This window comes from Acomys russatus, chromosome 24 (genome assembly GCF_903995435.1).
Source record: "Acomys russatus chromosome 24, mAcoRus1.1, whole genome shotgun sequence".
Lineage (NCBI taxonomy): Eukaryota > Metazoa > Chordata > Mammalia > Rodentia > Muridae > Acomys > Acomys russatus.
The window spans coordinates 25315361-25341218 of record NC_067160.1 but is presented as its reverse complement, the minus strand read 5'-3'; the positions used below and the strand labels follow the sequence as shown (position 1 = coordinate 25341218).

The 25858-nt window shown below is 41.2% G+C and overlaps 1 protein-coding gene across 3 annotated transcripts in view; it reads right to left on the bottom strand.

Moving 5' to 3' along the window:
* The window catches only part of Rbms1 (RNA binding motif single stranded interacting protein 1), a 220944-nt gene extending 198052 nt beyond the window's left edge, over positions 1 to 22892 (bottom strand). Inside the window, exon 1 of one of the 3 annotated variants that reach the window (XM_051166384.1) lies at positions 22355 to 22892. In XM_051166384.1, coding sequence (XP_051022341.1) covers positions 22355 to 22429 — 75 coding nt within the window. In that variant the 5' untranslated portion in view covers positions 22430 to 22892. The remainder of the gene's footprint in view (positions 1 to 22354) is intronic. The other 2 variants (XM_051166389.1, XM_051166390.1) reach the window with 2 other exon arrangements.
* Between the last annotated feature and the right edge of the window lie 2966 nt (positions 22893 to 25858).

The window sequence follows — 25858 nt, the reverse complement described above, 5'->3', positions numbered from 1 at the left end:
TTGTTTCAAAGCTAAGGAGAAAGGTAATCTGTCTCAGAGTCTTGTGTTAAGGTAGGAAACAGAACAGAATCGAATGAGGGTCTCTGAGCACTGGCTGCACAAAGTGGAACCAAGTGCACAGGCTACTCTGTTAGAGCAACCCCAATACTTTGTTAGTTTGATGGAATTTATTATTTCAAAGTGTTTGAAAGGGAAAAAAAATCCATGTTTCTATACACTCTTGAACTGCACACTGGCTTCTGAGCTATTGACGAGGAAGGAGGGGAAAGCGGAGAGCCATAGGCTAAGAGCTAGGACATTCCTACCCTTGAGTTTAGAAGAATGTGGCTCATTTACTGTTCAAAGGACACTGTTTATACATTCCAGACTTCCATCTTATAATTGCGCCAGGATTTGTAAAAAGGAAATCTCAGCAGGGCAGGAAAATTATTCAAAGCAATAGCTGCACATAATTGGTATAAAATACCAGAACAGTCTGCTCTGAAAACTCTTTTTCTCAGCGACGCAGATTTACACCCCCTCAGCTCTCTTTCAATATTCAAAGAGTTTGACTACTTCTCTCCTGGAGCTTGTGCCTTTTCTTTCTTTCTTTTTTATAGTGACTTTTCAATTTTTTTTTTTTTTTTGAAATTAGAATATGATTGCATCATTCCCCCTTCTTCTTTTTTTTTTTTTTTTACTCCATCTAACCCCTCCCATGCTCTTTCTCAAATTCATAGCCTCTTTTTCTTCAGCTGTTGTTCCATATAGACATATATATATATATATGTATATATATATTTCTAAATATATAAGGACATCCTTCTCAGTATATACAATGCCATTTTATTCCGCTCTTACCACACCCCAGTTGCCCTTAGCTATCTAGGGTTCAGACCTCCTGAGCTTTGTCCTTTTCATGTTAACACGTCCACTGTGTTGCTACCATTGTTCAGGTCTTGTTTTAGGCAGCCATGTTGAAGAGATTTCTCTGACATTTCTAGGAATCACAAACTTCCTTTTCCTCTGGCTCTAAAATCTGTCTACCCGCCTCTCCCACAATGATTTCTGAGCCTTCTACAGGAGTTATTCTGTAGATGTTTAGGCTGGGCCTGGGGCATTACGCTATCTCCTGTTCTCTGTATTTTGATCCTTTGTGATTTTATGTTACGCTCTCTCTCTATTGCTCAGAGAGGTTTCCCCGAGAGGGACGAGATAGTACACTTGTCTGTAGGTAGACGATAAATATTTAAAATGTAGTCAGGGATTGTCCTAGTTTAGTAAAGTAGTGATTCTAGATTCTCCTCCAAGATCCACGTCTTCACTAGCTCCAGGTATGTGTAGCGCTGTTACACTCTTAGTGCTATCGCTAGGTGCCATGCCGGTTAGTGGTGTTCATAGGAGTCATGGCTGGGGAAGACGATTTGTTTCTCTCCCTTGGTAGTTTGTTTGGCACCTTCTGGTATGAGCCTTTTCTTTCTTTTTTACTCAGATGTCTATTTTAAAGGGTCCTATGAAGAATTTTCAACACAATTGTTGTAAATTTTATACCCATCTAGCTATATTAGTGTTTACCTAGTTACCATAGCAACAGGTAAGCTGCACCCGTGTTATGAAAGAACGGTGGTTTTATCCTTTCTAGTTTTCATAAAACACTGTAAGTTAATTATGTGTTTTACCGCATGTAAAAAGTAAGTTTAAAATTGCATTGCTGTGTTATTACCATCTCGAGAACTCAATTAAGTGGACAAAAAAAGCAAGCTTAAGTCTGAAGATTATTATCCACACTTGAAAAACAGATGAAAGGAGTGAATGTGAGTCACAAAGTGAGGCATACATGCCTTATGCATTCCAAGCTGGGACATTTTTCTGCACAGCCTATCTCTGGACCTCAGGGGTAGCTGGGTTTCTGACATCATCCCATCAAAAGACAAGTGGAAAGAAGCAAAGTAGAGTAGTAGCACCTTCTACTTAAAGTGACATCTTATGTTCAATGTTATTTTAGGGGAAACCTCTTTGTGCGCTTTGTTCAAGACCACTGCAAATGTCACTTGATGGAATTTCAGCAGCGCATGCACACTACGATGAATAGGGACTTGGAAATTTCATCGTTGATCCTTTTGAAAGAGAGAAAAAAAATCCCATGAAACAAACAAACAAACAAAAAAAAATCACCTTAAGTAATTAAAGATGAAAAGACGTTGTCAAATTGTGATAAATGCACAACCTGGAGAATATATTGAACGCCATTTAAGCAAACACAGGAATGTGGCTTAAATAGTAAGTTTTGTATAAACTTCTAATGTGCCATGATGGAAATTAGAACTTAGTTTGTTTTACTTGCTCTGTGTGTGTGTGTGTGTGTGTGTGTGTGTGTGTGTGTGTGTATGTGTATGATACGTGTTTGGTAATACCCCTATGGTGTGTTTGTGTAGAAGTCAGAGCATAATTTGCAAGAGTTGGTTCTTCGTCCATCAAGAAGGCTCTAAGGAGCCTGCTGTGGGGAAGCAAGCACTGTCACCCTCTGCGCCATCTCTCCAGCCCAGAACATGATCCTTCTACCTAAATGGCAAAACACTCAGATCTAATCCTTAGATCTATTTAAGACAGGCCAACTAGAGCATGGTTGCTAGAGTTAGGCAAGAGCTGGGCTCACATAGAAGAGGAACAACCAGAAATGCCCATGCATTAAATGTGCTCAAAAAGGTTCTCATTTGCAATATAGATGTTATTTCATGTTTGCTGTGTAACGCGTTTCACTTTATGGAACAACCATGAGCTTCGTGTCATTCTTCTTTTTTCAGATTTCTGGAGACTTTATTTATTTATCTTTTGGTTTTTCAAGACAGGGTTTCTCTGTGTAGCCTTGGCTGTCCTAGACTCACTTGGTAGACCAGCAATCCACCTGCCTCTGCCTCCCAAGTGTTGGGATTAAAGTTGTGCATCACCACGCCCAGCTCTTCGGGAGGCTTTAAAAGAGAAGATTAAATGTTCTTAGAAGGTCAACTAGACCATTCTCAACAGATTCAAAGACATCATTTTAAAGCTAGTCTACACAATGTGGCATTAAGACAAAGACAATGAACAAACAGCAGAGAACTAAAATTAATAAATGTCAAAATTTGGAGAGAAGATGAATATAAATTTAATAGTCTAGATCATCTTTATAACATATCTGTCATGTTTTCTTCTACTTTCATATATAGTTCTTCATTCTTTGTGACCAAGGGAAGAATCCAATGTCCAGAAAAAGTACATTATAAAAATGTGCATCTGCAATCTAAGTGCTGGGTTGTTTTTTGTTGTTGTTGTTTTGTTTTGTTTTGTTTGTTTTTTGTTTTGTTTTAGGTTTTTTGAGATAGGGTTTCTCTATGTTGTTCTGGCTGTCCTGAATTCACCTTATAGACCAGGCTGGCCTCGAACTCACAGAGATCCACCTGCCTCTGCCTCCCGGGTGCTGGGATTAAAGGCCTGTCTAAGTGCTGTTTTTTAAATTAAGGTAGCCTTTCAAATGATGGGAAAGTCAACCAGTGGTCTAATTATAATTCAGCATAAACAAAGACACCTACCTGTGTTAAGTTCATACTACAAGCATGAAATGGCTCTCCCACTTTTGGCCTCTGTGGCTTAATTAGCCAATGGCTTTAGAACAGACTCACCTGCATTGGTTTCGTTTTCTTTCCCCTTTGCATGTAAGTCACCAGCATGGCTGGGGTTCTTAATGATTTCAAAGGGCCCGGGAATTGCAAGATACACCTTCTTATTTCAAAATTGACTCACCAAAAACAAACAAACAAACAAACAAAAACCCAACCAACCAACAAACAAACAAAACAAAAAAAGACCCTAAGCCAGGGAGTTCTGGTTGACACGAGTTTATTCCAGCCACATCTGTCCCACACAAGAGCAGAATGTGGCTGAAACATAGAGCATCAGTCCCTGGGTCACACCAGTCCAACCCAACGTCGAATGCTTCACAGTCTCCAGGGACCAGTGACAGACGCAGACCGTCCTCATTGATGCACAGCTCTACTAGACAGAGCTGCACGGACTGCGTGAGGAGCTACGGAGGCGTCCCCAGCACCACCTTATAACGTCACCTCACAGTGTCAATACTTGTCTGCTGGTTTTAGGTATTTAATGTGGGAAACAAGACACAGCTCTACCAAACTACTTTTCTTACACAATGGTCCTTTCTTGATAGTGACATATCTACCAAACGCCTCACGCCTAGTAGGACCCACTAAGCATATTTTTATGTTCCTCAAATAATATTAGATTGCTAAGAAGGTACTCAGCAACACGGCTAAGGAAAGGAAACAAAAAGATCCATCAAGAAAAGTAGTAATAAAGAGATTTAATTTTCTTTACTGGCCTCAGAATATACCATGACTTGTTTTGGCTCACCTAAGTTTTGCCAGTATGTTTCTAAATAATCTACAGAGTCCATTCCTTTCACACCAAGTGTGACGATGGTCACACCATCACTTACTACTGCCAGGCAGAAATCTAGCTTAACAACCTATTGCTGATCCTAAGAAACAGAGGTCAGAAAGGTAGCCCTTAATTTTTTTTCTACTTTTAAAGTAATTGTTTAAATTTTTAAACAATAATGCCCCATGATGATACTGCACACTTTCATTTTAAAGCCTCTCTATTTCTATATACAAAAGCTGCACAGTTGGCTCTCTGTATCTGAGAGTCCCATATCCTCAGATTCAATCAACTGTAACTGAAAATATTGGGGGAGAAAAACAGCATAGCAAAAAAAAACAAAAACAAAAATGAACCAATATTGTATAATAATGACGTATACATCATTCATATTATATTGGGTGTTATAAGTAGTCAGAGGTTATTTCAATGATATAGAAAGAAGTTTGTAGATCATATGCAAATACATTTAAGCAACTCAAGCAGCTATAGATTTGGGCATTTGTTGGGGAGAGGTGCCTGGAGCCTCCTCCCTGTAGAAACCAAGGGACAACAGTACTTGGTTTTGCTTTGTTGTTTTTGTTGTTGCTTGAAAGGTATTCTGGTAATGCTGTCCACCATGGAAGGCGTGGGATTGCTGAGCTGAGGTGAGCCCCCTTCCTTGGTCTCCTAGGAAGCTGGAATACGGATGCCCAGCACTTTGCCCTGATGCACCGTCACTGACCATCTCACTCTTGAACTATATAAAGTACTTATGGTAGCGATCACCTTTGTGAGGACACAAGGATCAAATCTAACTGAAAACCTCTGTATGGGTTACACTGCATAGGTCATTTAGATTAGAAGCTCATGTTCAGTCTGACCATGTGTACATTTGAGGTGGATGCTTTTCACCCCTAAAGACATCTCTGCACACCTCCTGTTTCTCTTAAGTAAATGAAAGACACTGATTCAAACCAATAAAGCATTACAGTAGATGTAAAACAGTGCTTCTTATCTTCAGGAATCTTACATTCACGCTGGGCCTCAGTAGTGCACCTTTAACCCCAGCACCAGAGAATCATGAAGTCAAGATGAACATCAGTTGCCTAACAAGATCCTGTTACATTAAAAAAATGAGAAAAAACAAAAAAGCTGAAATGTATAAAATGCTATACTAAACTTATCAAATACATGTACAACTTTGCCATGTTTTATTTCTATGTCTTTTCCAAGATCAAATATAAATAAATATATTTTACATATTGTCTAACTGAAAAAACCCTTAAGTGAAAGTAAAACAAAAGAAAAAACTCAATTAATAGACTACATGTCCCCCATGTCTTTATATTTTATAAGAATGAGGTTTCACTCTGCCTAAGAGTGTTGAGGCACCCACAGAAAACTATTTAGGTAATATGCCTGTGCACTGTCAAAACCTGAGTAAACTACTTCATAATACATTGAGAAAGTGGGATGAAAGGACTGAAATTTATAAGTTAGGAGGGCAACTTGGTTGAAGAAGGAAGTGTCCCATAATTCAAGGGAGGAGCTGGAAAGATGGCTCAGCACATAATAGCACCAGCTGCTCTTGCAGAGGATGGGGCTTGATTCCCAGCATCCACACAGTGGCTTAATTATCATTTGCAGCCCTGGCTCCAGATTACTCTTTCACCCTCTTCTGGCCCGTGTGGGTACTGCATGCACTTGGGATACAGAAATTTTTCATTCCTAAAGAAACGCTGTTTCTCTTAGGAAAATAAGAGACATGGATTCAATCCAATAAAGCTTATTAAATGCCAAAGTATTATAGTAGGTGCAAAAATAATACACATGAAACAAAAAGAAATCCCATAATGCCAGCAGTGATGGTGCACATCTTTAATCCCCGCACGCAGGAAGCAGAGGCAGGAGGATCTCTGGAGTTGGAGGCCAGCCTGGTCTACCGAGTGAGTCCAGGACAGCCAGGGCTACTAGACAGAGAAACCCTGTCTTGAAAAACCAATAAATAAATAAATAAGTAAGTAAATAAGTCTCATACAAACAGCAATCCAAAGGGATGCCTCATCTGTTGATCTGAATTTCCACTTCGCTCTCAGACTTTAATCCCCTCATTATGTGCATTTCTAACATAGACAAACAATGTGCTCCAATTCTGAGGTGGCAAGCCTAGTCATCTTTACTAATAAAGATTAAATAAAGAAATCCAATACAAGGCTATAGCTGCAGCTGCGTTTGGGAAAGGTTCGGAACAATCCATTTACACATGAATACAATTAACAGCAGCACGTTTGAAGTCCATGTGTTAACACAATTTCCTCCATTTTAACTAAGGAGATCTCAGCTCCAGCAGTAGGTTCCTCCACAATAAAAGGCTCCCCCAACTGTCTACATGGGTATGCTGCTCCACATCCTTTAAACACTGCATCTCCCTGCCCATGATACGTGTCAAATAACAGTGGTCTGCACAGCTTGCTCCTATTACAGATAACGGGATTTAAAATTGCCCAACAGCCGTCTCTGACAGTTCCCGTTGCTTCCAGAGTTTGCCGGTTATTGTTGCCCAGGCTTTGAGGATTTCAGGCAGAAGGTGCTCAACTCAGTAAATAAATAAATAAATAAATAAATAAATAAATAAGCAAGTGAGAGTACTCATAGGCGACTCAGTTTTGTAATCCTGAGAGACTGTCAGTCAAATACAGGAAACTCCTCTTTTCCGATGGACTTCAATGATTTCAAAAATAATGTTTTATTTTTCTTAATGTCCAATTAGCCTTTTTAATCATTATGCCTCCCGGTGGCCATCTTCCTTCTAACCAAACACCATGCCTTAGGAGAAATCCAGTGACTGCCGTGGAGTGGATGCCTCAAGAATAAGGTGGTTCCCATTAAGAAGATGACCAAGGAAACGTAAAGAAGGAGAGGTGGCTAATCAAAGCGCCCACTGGGTTTGTGGTTGTTGTGGACCAGACCAGTTAAAGTGAGCCAGTGATGGGAGGAGAAACACAAGTCAGAATGAAACAGTTTGGAGTCTACTTGCCAGGGTGAAAACAGAACCCCTCAGGACCATGGTAAAAAGAACCCAGAAACAGAACAAGGACACAGATCGTCCAGGATCTACAGGTCCTACTATGGGCTGCTAAGCTACTCTATAACAGGAGAGAAAATGGAGAGAAAAATAAGATGTAGCGCAGAGCCTGGCTAGTAGAGGGAGGTGGGGCAATCCAGCCAGGCTTCCCTGCAGGACGACCTCAGAGAGTCAAACTACTGATTCCTGTTGACACCAGCTGGTGACACTTGTCCCATCCAACTTTGCAATTGGTTTCCTGGAGAGATTCCTGCAGCTCACGTGAGGACTCCCTTCTTCTTTCCTGGCCATCACACTGAACAGTCATGTGAGATCGGGCCCAGCCCCCGATTCCAGCTCTCCTGCTACTGCCCACGCCCTTCCCCCATGCCTCCCTGCCCCGCCCCCCACGTCTCTCCATCTGTACAGCCATCTTTATCTGTAAAAGGAGGGCTGGGACATGATGATCTTCAAGTTCCTTCCAATTTTAGCATTCTGTGGTTCTTGGATGTTATAAATCCCCTTTCAAAGCTGAAAGGTACTTCAGAAATCACCTATTTACCCACCCACTCAACCTAGACCAACCTGGCCAGAACTAATAAGCTTTGAAGGTTCTACAGAGTTGTTTTTGGCTGGTTGGATATGGCAATAATCAAAGCTTTAAACTTCACAAGGCAAGAAAAGCACATATGTAAAGTTTCTGGAAGGAAGTGAAGCCAGGGAACAGTACAGGCTTGTGTTCAGAAGTTACTACCGAAGTAGAAGGCCCCAGTTTTTGTTTTCACAATATCAGAGGCATGTTTTTAAAAGATCTTAAAAGATGTCAGAAAAACATCCAAACAAAAGTAGTTGAATTCAATTTATTACTATGTTCAGACAGGCAGACACAGCAGCAGACTTCCAGGACAAGAGCAAGTCAAGCCTCCAAGAGCAAACAGAGCAGAGAGGAGAAGGTATTTTGGGCAGAATAAATGAGCCATCTAGAAGGATGCCCTCTGTTCACCAAGGTGAGTGTCCATGACAAGCTACTTTTCGAACTTAATCTTGACCCTGACAAATAAATATTATTCATTCTTTCTTCAAAGCGATTATTTGTTGTCACAGTTTACACCAACCACTATCAGACTATACATTTTAAAGAAATCGGTGCCTACAGTTAGTAAACAAAGCACTTAGGAACAGCTTCTGTTGTCCTTGTAATCACCCCAAGCAGGCATTCAAGGAAAACACATCACACCCGCAGTTTGGAAGACTCAGCCATGTTTATCACTTCTTCCACTTTTCCCCTATAGATTCCATATCATTTTAATATGTAAAATCCTAGCTTTTTTTTTTTGGAGGAAAACTGACGAACTGATACTGTAATTTGTAAGGAAATGTAAAAGACCTGGAATGATTCGGCATTACGAAGGACACACGCTCTGTGTTGCTAATTGAGATAATGACGGATGAGCACAAGGCTAAATGTGGAACCAAACAAGAACCCAGACAAAAAAAACCTTACACAAATGTGGTCACTTGATTTAAAAAGCAACACAGAAACTCACAAAGGGAAAATGTCTTTTCAACAAATGGTGCTGATTCATTATGCACCCAGATGGGAAAAATCCTGAGCTTATACATATGATACACAGAAACTAATTAGAAATGGGTTGCAGACCTGAATTTGGGGAACAGAGCACTGCTTCTTAAGTAGGAAGGAAAGAACTACCCCCATGACCTCAAAGCAGCAGAGTCTGCTTAAAAGACACCAAAGCCAATGGTCATAGAAAACTGACAAATGAAACATCATTAAAATGAGAAACTTCCATTAGGAGATACTCTCATACATGCCTGATGAAGCAAGGCTTCCAGAATACATTAAAAAAACCCACAAAGCAATACAAAAATACAGCGATCCAACAATAAAGGAAGTGAAGGGTGCTATGTGTATCATAGCCCAACAAAACTGTTATTCTTAAAATGTGAATGGAAAACTTGAAACAGACTTCACAAGAGGACACTATTGTTAAAAGAGACGACTAACTGACCAATACATTTTATGAAAACCTAGGGAAGGTGACACATGCTTGAACATAGGAGGTCAAGACCATCCTATACAATTGGGGGGGGGGCAAGATGAAGAAGAAGGAGGAGGAGAAGGAAGGGAGAAGGTGAAGAAAAAGAGGAGGAAGAGGAGAAGAGGAGGAGGTGGAGGAGGAGGACGAGGGTGAGGAGGGGGAGGGGGGGAGTAAGAAGTCTAAGGACGGCATGTAGGAGGAACTGTTAACCAGAAGGATAAAATGAAGTCGGCTGACAACTGCAAGTGTTACTGAGGCTGCAGAGCAGTTAGCTTTCTTGGGCCGTGTTGGCAGAAGTGGAAGTTGTTAATACCTACCGAAGCAGAACACACAGACATCCCACAACCTGTAATTCCAATATTAGGAGTAATGCACTGAAGGCATGATATGAACAATAATTATAGCAATTTTATGCAAAACAGCCCATACAGAAATAATCCAAACACCCATGAATAATAGGATCGGTAACTGCACTTCAGTCTATCTGGGATAAAGTACTACACGGGATTTTTAAAACACTTCACATTATTAACACCAATGACTCAAACAAAAACGATGATGAACTAGAGAGGACAAATATAAGAGGAGACAAACGGTTAAATTTCTTTTTAAGGAAACATAAGAACGAGTAAAAGTCCTCAAAGGCAGAAGCTGGGTGAGTGGCTATGGGTGGTCCATAAAAATGAAGATGTTCGAGGGAGCTGGAAATGTTACATTGTCACCTAGGGATCTGTTATGTGACTATATAACCCCACTCTTTAGAATACATACATATATATTTTTTTAACTGTAATTGCAATACATCCTACATCAATAAAAATCTTTAATATGTTACCTCACTATGTTGTATGGTGGTACAAATCATGTCTTCTTTACACATTCCCACTTTTTAGGGTGTAACACAATGCCTGCTCCATAGACGTTTGTCCAGTTTAATTAAATTGGCCAGACCATGAATATGATCTCAACTAGATGATTTTACAAAATGTGCTTGAGCTGTGGAAGAGCTGTAGCTCTGGTATCCTGTGGTCTGCTTTTCAACTCTCTGTGCATTCACTGATATATATAAAATATCTGCCTTTATTTTCCCCATAAAGGGAAACAGGTGCATCTGCATATTGAAAAACAAACAGAAATAAGCCCATTTGTTGGATTTAACAAGAGTCATATCAAAGAGGCAAAGAAGCAAGAAACAAAGAGAGATGCTATGGTGGCGCCCTGGAAAGCAGATGTTTATTAGGACCCAGACACAGATCCTTATCACAACGCACTTATCTCACACGTGACCCTCAGCCCCAGGCAAATCAAATCCTGTGGCCTCAGAGATGTGCCCGGGTTACATAGAGACAAACATCTGAATTCTGTGACTGACACACAAGAGGACTGTTACCCAACATTATCTCGAACCCCTTTTCTGTCTGTTAAAAAAATAAAACAAAGCAACTCCTTCTTAAAAGTTAATGTTTAAGATTTCTGCTATTAAAATTTAAATCTAAGGAAGTGCTACAAAGTAAGAAACATGTTGCTTTAGTCTTTTCAAAATTAAGATTGGCAGAATTCTTTTGTTAATTATTTGTTGAGTAAATACTGAAATACTTAGGAACTAGAAAAGGTTACATATGACTTAAAATTTTACTGTGGATTAAGAAAAACTACGAACACCTAGCATTTGACCATGCATGCTTAAGTTATAATCTCATTAAGAACACACATATTTGTCATCAGAATAGTTCCTAGTATGCTGATTATGCTTATGCATTAACAAATAAAAGTGCATTTTAAACTTCCTCATAAAGTTGGATTTTAAAAAAACATAAGAAAATTCCAATTCAAAAGGGCAACTGTAGTTAGCAAATTCTCAGTCATAGTCTGTATCATTAAAAGGTAATAGACTTTTTTAGTCAAAATAAATGGGAAGCACACTTGGTCCCAGATCTAGGCAGATAGAGAAGCTTCCCTGAGACATCACAGTGGGACACACACACACACACACACACACACACACACACACACACACACACACACACGTCAGTGCTCAGAAGTCAGCCCACAGTGGCTCAACTCTTAGTGTAAGAAGAAAAGCTGAGGGTGGGGGGTGGGGAGCAGCAGGGAAAGGGGAAAGGCAGAAAGGAAACCCCCTAGTGTTGGCGAAACCCTCACTGGCTGTGGAATGGTCTCCTACAATACCAAGTGGAAGGCCACTGGTTTGTCCAGCTCTTCACACTGGAAGCTGGTGAAGCCACAATCCACAGACAAAATCCCAAGGGTCTTTTTAAGCATAGGCTGGTTAGTTCTTTGTTCTTCGTTCAGAGTCAGATTCTTTTTGTTTCTTGTTTTTGGTTTTGTTTGTTTGTTTATTTGTGTTTTCGAGACAGCCTTGGCTGCCCTAGACTCGCTTTGTAGACCAGGCTGGCTTCGAAACTCACATCAATCCACCTGCCTCTGCCTCCCGAGTGCTGGGATTAAAGGCGTGTGCCACCATGCTCCCAGCCAGAGTCGGATTGTTAATCTGTGCTCCCTAGGATGACTCTAGGTAAAAACTTAAAGTGAATAGGAACACATACTGTCTCAAGAAGGTCCAGGATTCCCTAGATGGATCAGGATGAAAGCAAAAGAAGCGATGGAACTGGGTAGTTGGGAGACTTGGTGTTTGTGTTTCCATATTACCAGTCATGCCAGATTTGCTTGGCTCAGGGCTAAAGAGCACTGAAAGATGAAAGAAGGGCTTTAAATAATGAATTGCTATGAGCTAGGGATGAAAAATACTATTAGTACCGCCACTTGGGGCTGCTTTTTTTTTAACATTGGAAAGAAGAGGTTAGGGAACCAGAGATTATCTCTTAGTCTAGAACAACAAATGGAAAGTGAAGAGTGGAGAGCCGATGAATGAGGAAGACCCCCAGGGGTTGACCACAGCTGAAGGCTCCAGCATCAACAGCTGCCTTTGCAAATGTCCTACTCATCTGATGTCATGATCCACGTCTCTCATCTTCTAGAAGCCCCAGCCTAAAAGCTCAAAGCCCTATTTTAGAACTCTGAGCCAAGTTGTCCCCACTCCCCCAAAGAAGGCAAAGATGAGCTCCAGGAATTCCAACTCCTAACACTCACCCTGGTCTCCACGCAGCACCCCCTGGCGGGTGGTTGGATTCTGTAAGGGAACTGGCATAGACCTGTAAGTGATTTAACTTCTCTAGGCTCATATGGTTTGGGGGGGAGGGATGACTCGCCCTTTAAGTGTGACCATTTGTACGGGAAGGGAGTTTTCAGTTCCGGATCACCAACTGAGAATGTGAGCTGTGTAGGATAAACTTACTGGATGGCTGGAGGGATAGCTCAGTCAGGAAAGCACTTGGCGCGCAAACATGGGGACTCAAGTTTAATGTGCAGAACATGAATAAAATGCTGGCCATGGTGGCAGGCACTTGTAATTCCAGAGCTGGGCAAGGAGAGGCAGGTGGATCCCTGGGGCTTACTGGTCAACCAGCCTATCTTAACAAGCAAGCCCAAGTCATTGATAGACTCTGTTTCAAAAAAGAAAGTGGACTCAACCTATGGAAGAGCAACTGAGGCCATCCTCTGACTTTGGTGTGCACCTGTGCGCGCACACACACACACACACACACACACACACACACACACACTCATGTACCCACGAACTCATGCATGCATACACCCAACTCACTTTAAAGTTAAAGTGTAGCTAATCACCAAACAAATTACATAGAGGATGAGGAAAATATCCATGAATTCTTTTAAGAGCTAATTCTATTAAAAAAACAAAACAAAAAACAACGAGGAGTATGCAAATGATCAGATGGGTCAGAAGGCTGAAGATGATGCTCCAATGTTATAGAGAGTTTTGGGGGACTATTCAGGAAGCAAACTGTCTCTGTCATCTTCTCATTTGGAAAGTTACTAACCTGCACTCCTGGTATACTCAGGTAATCAATTTAATTCCTTCTCAAGTCTCTGATGAGGTTGAAGACCAGATTGTTTAGTTTTACAATTAAGCTTAGTTGTTTAGGGGTTAAGATGTTTTTAGGTCTAGATAGATGTTGTAAGTTGATAGAGATGAGATATGATAGATATTGATTTACATTCAGAATTTTAGATGCACCAAGGTAGGAAAGATGTTTTCTTCAAGGCTGCCAAATACAAACAGCTAAAACACTAAGAATGTAACATTTATATAATTCCTGATTATGTCATGGTTCTTATTGCTGTAGGTAGTTTATTGTATGTATGTTTGGTAATATAAATGTATATGTAAAAAATTTAAAAATATTTAATAAAAAAGACTTGCATGTTTAAAACAAGGAAATTAATCAGAGCTGTGCTATGTAGAAGGGCAGGAAGGTTTTGATAGTATTATACTTAAAAACTTGAAAATAATTTTTCTGGCAAATTTTTATTTTTATAAATTTCTTCATTCTTGCTTGATGACAAATTAAAAACACCACAGAGATGAGTAACCTTGATGGTAAAGTTTACTTTTCTATGTAAACAAACACGTCACCTGACATCCTATACTATAAATAAACTATGCCAATATGTCTTGTGATTCTGTGTGTGAGGGGAAGTTTACCGGAGGATCTCCTGTACAAACTTACTTTTATTGTCAACTCAAAATCAGTACCAAAAAAATAAATAAATAAATAAAATAAAATACAAAGCAGGGTAAACAGTGTATTGTCACTTGAGGATAATACAGATGTAAGCTTATGACATGAAATTCATTTTTGATAATTTTTATTTTCCCATCAGGAACCTCAGGTTAAGGACAGAGAGTTTAGCAAAAGCATCTACCTAGGTGCGCCACTCTGAATACTCAACTTTTCAACTCATAGGAAGGAAAATTGGTATTTTGTGAAATGCGACCACTCCTGCAGAGCTTGGAAACTAGTCCTTTAAGACCAGTGAAATGATGTATGGCATCTATGAAGTGATCTCATTTTGTTGCATATAACATTTCCCTGAAATCTCTTTGTCTAGGACCTAGGAGCGCCAACTGTGTAACACATGTCCAGGGAGCAGCCAGAGGAAGGGTGGGGTCTGGATCCCATACAGCGGCAGGCAGAAGGCCACACATGACTCCTACAGCATTTGGTTCTATTTACAGAGGTGAATAACAGCTCGCCTAAGATAAAGTAAGATAATGACCCCATAAATGGATGTTCACAAAAGATCAGGAATACTTCTGAAAACTCTTTCAATAGTTACAGTTCATCCTGGGTATCATCAGTGCTCACAATGAATGCAGGCAAAGATCTAGTTAGAAACATTTAGAACCCTGAATTTGTTTTCTGCCTTTTTTCATAAGTACGGCTAATGGGGTAGGAGAAATAAACATTACCTTAAGTAAAATGCAACAATACAAATAACATTTCTGTGTGCCCATTATGTCATCATTTAAAGATTACATTACCAGCCTGCCACAACACTAATAGGTTGGCTCAATGGCACATTTGTACGCATAAAACTGAAAATAATGTAAAATAAAGTAATTGAGCATTGAATTTTTAAGAAAGGGAGTTAACATAAAGAACAACAAAATGTAATTCTTTTAAAACTCCAAATGCCCTCAAGAGAATTATAAAGCAAAAGAGCAAAAAATAAAGCTGATTATAAATTCAAGAAATTTCCATTCATTTATTTAAAGCCCATTTCTTTCTAAAATTCTCAGATTTATGGTAGCTTCCTTTGGAACCTCTACTTTGACTCACAAAATCCACATGGATTTTTAGTCCCATGTATATCTGAGTAGCTTCTCTGTCACTCAGACCATTGGCTGAAATGTTGATGTCTAGATGTGCTGTTTTATAACTATCATTTTCTTTCTTACACGGTGTCCATTCTGTCTTCCCTGGTGTTTTGCAGGATGCTAGAATCAGGGATCAGATAGATATTCCACTCCCCAGCACATCCTTGCATCAAGAGCAGAGGATGGACACTGGGTTCACTCAGGAGCACAATGGATGGGCAAAGTGTTTTACTCTTTTGTGGGCCTCACAATTTACCCACAGGCAGCCAGCCGAAAACTTAACCTAATTTCAGCATACATTTATTACGGCCACTGTAGGGCACCATGTGCCAGATGATGATTCTGCATGCTCACAGTGGCAGTTAGCTACATATTAGCATGCAATCTCTGTTTGAGAACCCGTATTTTTAGTCATTATTCAGAAGAGTCTCCTTCCTTACCATCTTCTAAAATGACAGATGCATCCATTTAAGAATCTGCTAAATGATAATGCAGGGGAAAGGCAAGGCTCACTATTCTAGATTTGCTGCACCAAGAGGTCAAAACATCACCTTGTCTTTTCTATCCCTTTTTTGTTTCTTTCTCATCATGTCAACATACTTACCTTCCCGTGACTGGTTGAAAATTAAAATATTCATATAGACATGGTAAGGAGAATATCTACATTAAGCAAATATAAGGAATTACATTTTGGATTATGTTTGGTTTCTTGTCAACATCGCAGTTAGACTTTTGATATATTCATTTAGATGTTGGCATGACTACCACATCGCCCTTTCACTGTCTATCTCATACCTACTAGACTTGGGCATGTTTAGCTTCCAATATCAAATCTTCCCCCGCCCTGTGTGTGTGTGTGTGTGTGTGTGTGTGTGTGTGTGTGTGTGTGACATGTGGTTCTAAGAGGTCATTTTCTGTCTATCACCTGATGCAACTCCCAGCTGTATCATCTGAAAAATGTTTTCATGAAGCCCTGCCAAGTTCTACAGTTTCCACTATTTATTCATTAAAATGAGACAGCAAAGAAAAAAGAACACTCCAGTCCACCCCACACAATATCCCTAAGTCCAATGTTCGACTTTTGAATATTTACCTTGAAGTTACACCAAATATTATGGTGCTGCATTTAAATAACTGACTTCATTCTGTGTGTGTGTTTAAAGAAGTTATTTTCCATTGAATAAGGCTCTTCCTTGAGGACAACTTGATATATTCTCTGGTTGTTTTTCTTTGACTATCACAATGAGTGAGATTAAAAAACAACAACAACAAAAACCTATATTTTCAGTATTTAAGAGCCAGAAGAACAAGTGCCAAGTTCGGATCATAGAGTGAGAAGCAGCTACGACTCTCAACATATTAACCTCAGTTTGTATGTTAGGTGGTAAGCTGTTATGAGATAAGTAACCATTTTTCACCAAGTCTGAAATTCCCCAAAAGGAATTTTCAGGAAGATTAAGCTGAAGACATTCAAGCAGGATTGGTAAAAGGAGTGGACTGATGCTAGAAGTCCAGGTAGACTGCACTACGAACTCACTGTGTGAGACCTCCTTAACTTGCTGCGGTGACGTTTTTTGCTAGCATCCATATGCTTTCTTGAAGATCTCTCATATTCACCCCAGAAAGAAACGAAGGAATGCAAGGAAGGAAGGAGAAAGAAAGAGAAGGGAGGTAGGAGGCATTTTTTTTTGTTGTTGTATAAATTATCAACCAATCAATAAATAATTCTTTTTAAAAAATAATTCTTTTTTGGGTTCTTACTTAATTCACAAATCATTTGGAAAACTTCACAACAGGAAGAAAGTAAATGAAAACACAAAGTTCACTGTAGTCAGACTTGATCAGAAAATTAGGCTCAGTTGTTATAGTTTTAGATTTGTGTCTACACAATTTCTCTGGTCTAAAATAACTTGGTATCCTTTTTTTTTTTTTTAATGAATAATATTAGTTCACCAGCAAGCATTTATTCAGTGCCTACTGTTTTGGAAATTCAGCAAGGAACCAGGGAGGTGCTGGTGTCTTTGAAGACAGGGTTATAGAGGGGTTGTGGCACTCTGCTTGGAGAAAACAAACTTCAGTTAAACTGTGAGGCGCCCAGGACAAGACAAACTAGATAAGAAAGCCCTCTTAGGAGCATGAGCAAATTCTTATCAGCTCATGCCATTTTATAGAACATTTACTTCTCCATTCTAGATAGATCTAGATAGAGCTTACTCATATAGCTTAATTGGATAATGTGATTAAAAAAACATATGATTTGCTTCCCTGGAAATTCTTTCTTAAATAAAAAGAAAGGGGGTGGGAAGAGTAATTTTCTATTTAGCTGAAAGATCTATAACTTGAAATTCTATTACCTATGAGTAGGTTAGCTGGAATAACTTAAGAGTTTCAATAAACCATTAAACAAACTACAGTCCCAGCAACATGTTAGTAAAGGTCCCCAAAAAGGTATATCACATGGGCATTCTCTATGTTTGAACTTAAATTCTACCTCAACACTTTCAAAACTCCAAGGAGTATCAGCAGTGGTGACACAGAAGCTTATATTCCTCGCTCCACCCGTCTTCCCCTGTTCTTTACTAGTGGCTTAAAGTTTCACTCTCAACACAGAGCTGATGTGCCTCTAGATATTTGCATTCTGCAACACTCCACAGATACCCGAAAGAAAGGGTGCAATGTTATCGCTCCATAATGTAACTTTATTTTTAACATTTCCATAACCTTGATTCTTTCCTGCCATGTCTAGGCACTCAAAAATATCCTATCAAGGAAATCAAGTTAATGCATGTATGTGGAATACTGCATTACTATGCTGACACATTTAAGCAACTATGACTCACCTGGTAAAGGCAGGGACAACTCAAAGTACCCGTGGCTTGGGCCTTGTACACCCTATCTACTTTGTTATAGTTGCTACTTTTGCTCCTAGAATCACGACCTCGATTTCTAGAAGAATCAGATTGTTTGGCATAATATTTGCTGACTACGGATAAAGAACTGTTTAAAAATCCAATGAAATGGTTAAGTGTGTGAAAGGAGTTGAGTTCAAAGTCACTTTGTCCCTGCAGCCTTCATTAGCGGAATTGCAAATTACTTTGTTATTTCCAAGATTTTGAAGCTGGATTCAGATATATTCTTTGGTATCCATTTACACAGAAATCATCTTAAGACAAAATTATCTTACATCAGAAACAATCATTTCGTTAGTATAAAACATTTCTTTAAGCCAGACCTGGTGGCGCACGCCTTTAATCCGAGCACTTCGGAGGCAGAGGCAGGCAGATTGCTGTGAGTTCGAGGCCAGCCTGGTCTACAAAGCAAGTCTAGGACAGCCAAGGATACACAGAGAAATCCTGTCTCAAACAAACAGACAGACAGATAGACAGACATTTCTTTAGTACAGAAAACAATGGACAAATGCACAAAATGAAAGCTTTTGGTACATATTTTACAGAGCTATGGACTAAAAAGATAGGAATAAACAGTATATGTATCATGTTGCCTTCAACTGGTACAAAATATCAAGCAAGCACTATAAATTAAGAAAAGTCTACACTTCACTTTCTTTGGAAGAGAAGGACTAAGCATTGTATCCTCATAAACATTCAAATATTTGCATCAGCACTAACGCATGTTATAGCATCTCTCACGTAGACTAGTGATGATTCATTCCAGGGCTGCCTGTACAGAAGTCAAACTCCTATAGCCACTGGCTGACAACTTGTACATACAAATCTTTGAGTCCAGGACAGCCAAGGCTACACAGAGAAACCCTGTCTCAAAAAACAAACAAACAAACAAAAAAAACCCAATTTTTTCCTCCTTCCTTCCTTCCTTCCTTCCTTTTTTTGAACAGCTAAAACCTGAAGCATGAATTTAACTTTTTATGATATCACATAAGTCATTTTAACATCTGGAATATTCTTTAGAACAATGTGTGCTTGTGTTTGCAAAGCTACATCAGCCTGAATGTGCCAGGTGATAAAAGCATACCTGCTGAAATAAGATGGTACTGACTGTGAAATAAAAGCCAACCAAACCATACCAGACCACACCACATGGAGTAAAGATCAGGGTACTTGAGTTCTATATCTCTTTAAGACAAGGCCTGATGGGAACTTTACATCCCATGGCCACCCATGCCCATTACCAGCTGCCTCACATGAACCTGATGCCACACATAGATGTTACTGCATTTTCTTTCTGTGAGAGCACGACATACACCAACATAGCTGTTGGTTCTAAGGGTTATTTTCTTGATTGAAAAATGAAGAATTGTTGTGTTTTATGAGAGTGTCTTTCAAAACAGATTTGCCAAAACAGGTCGTGATTGGATTAACACAAGAAGCATTGGACACACGCAACTTTTGGAAAGTGTAGTATTAAAATTTGCTTTAAAGTGCTTTTTAAAACCTGTATCACCTAGCCCTCTGATGAAACACAGCAGATCCGTCTATTCCTACACGATTCAACAAAACCACGTCTACTTCATAACAACAGGCTAAAATAGGTTTTTAAAGGACCAAACCACTCCTTGGTTTTTGACACAGCTTTCAAACAGAAGTTCACAACAGCTGGGACTAGCCAAACACATCACAGTGTACTTTACAGAGAGTGACGTAGTCTATCTCAGGAAGGTCAGAGCACACACAGGCAAGCATTAGCCCAGTAGACAACAGCTTCTCAGACCGTTTATTAACTCTTCAGGCAGATCATGCTTGTTGTTAAGCTGGGAATCAAATAAACTCTCCATATTTCTTAATGTCTACCACCACTGTCCTACCAATGACTACACGAAGGAGAAAGAGGGATGGATGTCCCTGACTCGTACTCTACTGTCTATAAAATCTGCATCTGGTCTCTTTGTATTTTTGGAGAGACACTCCTTTCTGAACTAATTATGACACCTTTACAATAGGGAGTTTAGATTTAATTACCAAACTTTTAAAACACTGCCTTATATAGGTCAAGTGAGGACGCACCTTCCTCCCGAAACAAAGGGACTCAGAATAATAGGATTTCAGATTTCATAGGAGAAACAGCAAAATACGTTTTGAGACTGTCATTTACTGTAATACAAATCAATATTAAATGCTTTATGCAGGAAACACACTTTCAGAAAATGGGCCCTAAAGCTTCCTGGGCTCCAGCCCTAATTACTCCAGCAAGCCCTTGCCGTTTTTCTCTCTCTTCAATTATTTACAGGGCGGGAAGAAGGCCAAATGGTATTGCGTTCGCTGTATTCAATGCTATGTACTTGGATCCTAACTTACTGATGGTACATAAAAATTACTAAGGTAAATGTTTCATAGAAACATGGCTTTTTTTCTTCTTCTTTTTCTTCACCTGAATGTGTGTATTTATTATTTATGAAGCTAAGTGTTGAATAGGCTGTCCTTCAGGCACCCAAAATACTGAATAATTAAAATGAGTGCATTAAATATATAACACATTTAAAAGGTTGTGCATTGATTATGTTACAACAGCTTTGGTGTAGCGTGCATGCACACACACACACACTCAGGGAGAGAGAGAGAGAGAGGGAGAGAGAGAGAGAGAGAGGGAGAGAGAGAGAGAGAGAGAGAGAGAGAGAGAGAGAGAGAGAGAGAGAGAGAGAGAGAGAGAGAGAGAGAGAGAGAGAGTATCTCCCTCAAGTTCCTAAAACAATGATATGACAACCACAGGGAGATAGCAGTGCACTTAAGATTGCTCACACCTTACAGATTCCTGATGACTTAAGGTAAGAGGGGAATTATGAGAGAGTAGCAAAGAGGCCTTTGGGTGCCTCTGCTGACAAGTCCTTTCTAGATGGACAAACCCAGGGCTGTGTTGTAGGTCCAGGATAGCAGGGACCACACACATTGAAAGGAAGAAAAGATTTCAAGGTTGAATCATAAATTCTTAGTATCAGGTCGGACATGCCCATCTGCCACCAACCAGTCCCCTAAAGGAAGTTCACACACTGCATTCATACCTGATTCTTTTGTGACCTGGGAGAACGTGCTAGATGTTAAGGGCGGAAGGAGGCCCCTGTACCCACTGTCACCTCTGCCTTCCCTAATCATGGCAGATGTTTCCAGGGCAGTAAAATGCACTTTTCATGAATCCTGATAATTTTTAAAATTAATTTAAAAGGCATCAAACTCTTGTTGTAAAATTAGCATAGGCCCATTAGCAAAGAACCTCGGGTCTCTGGAAAGCCAGCTGTAACTTGCCTGCGTACATGTCAGTAGCTCTCCGTACCCAAGAGTGTGCCACTGTTGAAGAGAATTGGAAAATCACTATGGTAAACATATAAGGTAGTTTAAAAACAAAACAAAACAAAAAGAAGAAGAAAGAAAAGTAAATACGAAGCCACTTCTCTCTATTCACCGAAATCTGCCCATCATCCCTCCTATGTAAAAGCTACAGAGAAGATTAAAAGGGACATCAATGAATGCGGAGTGAACTTTGGCCACTTTTCTACCCAAAACACCAGCGTAAAAGTGGAAATCAGTAACCAGGTGAAGTGCCACACCGCACAAAGATCAGAGGCGAGGGGCGGACGCACAGGGCCCGAGGCGGGGAGGAGACGGTCCGGGCCCCCACCAGCCACGTTCGTAGCGCGCGCGGGAGCTGGAGGGGAGTCCCGCGGGGCGGGGCGGGGCGGGGCGGTGGGCTGCGCGCCACTCCCGGGGACCCTAGAGTTACTGCTTGCAGGCGAGGCCCTGAAGAGGTCGGAAAGCCGTGTCACCAGCAGGTCCTGCCGCGGGCCCCAAGCATCGGCTGGCCGCCAGCTTTGGCTGGACCAGGAGCGCCGTGAGGCCGTTGAGACCCTCCCTTCTCGCCGGCCAGGAAGGGGCTGGCGGTCCTTTCCTGTCTAGTCGCTCCCCCCACTACTCTCTGTAACCCGATCGCCGCGATCCGCTCCTCGGGAAGCAGCCGCCCCAAGCTTAACCCAGGCCAGCGCTATAGTTAGCAATCCCAGCAATTGCGCCCGAGGGCGGCGGGGTCGCCGTGCGTCCCTCCCTGGCCCGGCTGGGCGCGCGCCGCGCCGGTCCCCTCCTTCGGCGACCCTTCCTCGCGCCTCCTTACCTTGGCTTGCAGATACTGGGGGTAGTAGTAGGTGGCGTACTGAGGGTACATCTGCTGTTTCCACACTTTGCCCATGAAGCTGGAAGGAAGCCTGCCGTGCAGGGTCGCCGACACTTTGGATTTTCCAAGTCCCGATCTCTCCTGCCTCTCCCTTTCCGGAGGCGGCGGCGGCTGCCTCAGCGGCTGCTGCTGCCGCTGCTCCACCTCCCAACCGGGACCAGACGACGTCCTCCTCCACCACCTCCTCCTCCTTCTGCTCTTCCTCCTCCTCTTTCTCCTCCTCCTCCTTCCAGGCAGACAGAAAGACACTGCAGAGCGCAGAGGACACCCCGGACAGGGCGCTCCCAAGGAGTTTCCTCTGGGAGCCTGACTGTGCCCGAGCTGCCAAGGGCTGGCGCGCTGGCCGCGCTGCGCTCGGGGAGCAGGCTGAGCCGAGCTTAGAGTGATCAATACAAGTGGAAAGTACGGCGGCGGCGGCGGCTGCGCTTGGTGCCAGGCGGCATCTGGGGTGGGTGCGCCCGACCGCGAGAGGGGAGAGGGGCTGGCTGCCGAGGCCGCGGGGGAAGGGCGGCCAGGGGCGGGGCTTGGGCGCCGACGAGCCCGGGACCCGCTGGAGGTGAGGGCTGACTTTCCACCACTCCTCACCTCCCTGGCTCTCAAGAGGACACGCAGAATCCCTGGGAGCGACGATCGCTTTGTGTCGGGGGTGGGAGTTGGTTTGGTTGACCCTGCTTAAGAACTGCCGAGAAGGCAGCTCTAGCTTTCCCTAGTTTTTAATCTTCATTAGGGGGAAGGGAGAGAAAGGGGAAAGAGGAAATCTGATTAATCTCTCACTTCCCCCAAATTCCCGGTCCGGTGATTTTTTTTTTTCTCCCCACAAAGGAAAATGCTTTAATGTCCAACCACAAAACTGGAGCCAGGACACCTGGGTTGTGTTCCATCTACACACCAGGTCACAGCACTAATTTTCTAAGTGACCTTGGGAAGGTTAGTGTCCTTCGGTTTGGTTTTCCCAGATGTGAAATCATGTTCTTTGCGTAGGGAAGACAAGAAAGACACACACACACACACACACACACACACACACACACACACACACACACACACACACACACAAAACTGGCGGGTCCTTCTAAGGGGAAGATGCCAAAAAGAGGAAGAACGTTATTAGAGGACACAATATAGACGTCAGCTTCTCCCTGCCTTTTCTAACGCTGCCAGACAGTCTGTCAGCTCCCACTCACGAGCAAGGAAACTCCCTGAGTTTGGAATATTTTAAGGCCATTTTGAAAGTCACGATGGCATATTGTTGCAGTGTGCTTCAGTGACACATAAAATCAATCTCCCTTTCTGTTTCTCTCCATCTCCTAATTGTCTCAGCTCTAGACAGCCCCAGACGAGCAGCGGTTCAGTTCACTACATAACTGGATATAATTTAATGGAGTTAATTGGTCCCTGAAGTTGCCTGCAGAAGACTTTTATATTCTCGCTCAAACAGAGACAATACAAAATGTGCAATAGGATAGGGAAGAAAATGTCCGTAAGTTGATGTCCTTATACAGCTGATAAAAGGCAAAGAGAAAAACATTTATTGAACAGAACTCAGTTGCTTTGTTTTGTCCTTTTTTTTTTTTTTTTTTTTTTTGAGAGTCACTTCTCAGTACAAGGTAAATCCAGCAGGACATAGATGCGTGATTCTCTTCAGTGATCAGCCTTTTATATGATTACGTTTAAGAATGATAAAACAGTGAGCTGGAACCCTGGTCTTTATATGATTTTGACAAGTTTCTAGGCCATACATTTCTTGACAAAAAAAAAAAATAGATGCAGTTCATGTGAACATAATTTGGACATGTCAGGAGGCAGCTCCTGTACTTCCTCATTCATCCATATAAAATCTCACAAGGAAATTAGATTTACTTCGTTTCTGTCACATGCTGGGCACTGCAGAGATTAATGCCAGCCTGCAGGTTAAAGTGGTGCACTGTCAAAGTAGGTGAACTAAAAACGTTCTTCGTATTGTTTCAGTACTAGAACACTTTGGTTTTTAAGTAAAGAACTTACTGAACTGATGTGTTAGGGAGCCCAGACAGACAAGGGGTAATGGTTTTGGAGGAATGAATGACTGGAAAGAAATAAGTTGAGAAAGAACTCAATAGGTCTAGGTTTGAAAGACACAGGAAATTGCCCAAGTTAGACTGTTCTGCTTATGATTGTTTTTTCCTCTCCTGGATGATGAAAATCCAGGCCATTTTCAAGAGCCCAAAAGCAGACCCAGACTTATATAGGGATTTGATTTATGACTGAACCACTATTACAGGGCAGTGGGCAAAGGATGGACTTTTCAATAAACGATTCTGGGTCAATTGGCTATCCACATGATAAAAAAAGAAAAGAAATCAAAGTCATGCCTCACAAATATCAAAGGTGGGGGAGTCCAGCTGCATTAAAGATTACATGCAAAACCCAAATCACAAAGCTGCTAGCAGGCAGCACGAGGGGTAGATGCTGGAGCTTGACGTGGAGACAGATTAATAAGGGCAAGGAGAGTGTGAGATTACTGAGACGCCTGGTCTGTAGAATGAGCATATAAAGATAAAAAAAAATGAACCCCAAAATAATTGCTTTTACAAATAACTACAAAAAGTTGATATGCATAACATATACGAAACCCCTCAAGATCAGTATGAAAAAGGAAAGCAACTTGTTAGAATAAAAAAGATTTTTTTTAATTCACAAAAGAAGATCAACAAATGTTCAACCAACATATGAAAATATGCTAGCGTTCAATTAGGACCATGGTAATTACAATAAGGTGACATTTTACTCCTTTTTTTGCCAGGCTGGCAGAAAAAAAAGAAGAATATGGAATATTCTTGAGAATATGAAATATTATGAGCAGGTGGAGGGGGGAGAAGGAGCTTCTCAAGCATAGCGATTACCAGAAGAAGCGTGTGCTTGTACAGCCATCGACACAGAACGCAGTTTGCCATTACCCAACTTGGTATATAGGCACAAGTCCTTGGTATATAGGCACACGAGGACAATGCAACAGAAAAAAGTAAATAACCACAGTTAAAAGCACCAGAAGACATCATTTCGAGTTTAATGTTGCACAAAGAAGCAAGTCAAGGGGCTGGAGAGTTGGCGCAGCCATTAAGAATGTACACCAGTCTTTCAGAGAACACAGATTCGGTCCCCAAAATCCAAGTTCTGGCTCCTGACCACCTACAACTCTAACTCCAAGGGATGCATCACCCTCTTCCGGACTCCACAGATTTCTGCACTCGTGCCCGCATAAAAACACACAGATGCAGATATACACACACATAGGTGCAGATACCCACACACAGATGCAGATACACACACACACACACACACACACACACACACAGATGCAGATACACACACACACACAGATGCAGATACACACACACAGATACACATATACTTATTTTTAAAAACTCTCTTAAAAGTCAACAATATATAAGACATGATTCCACT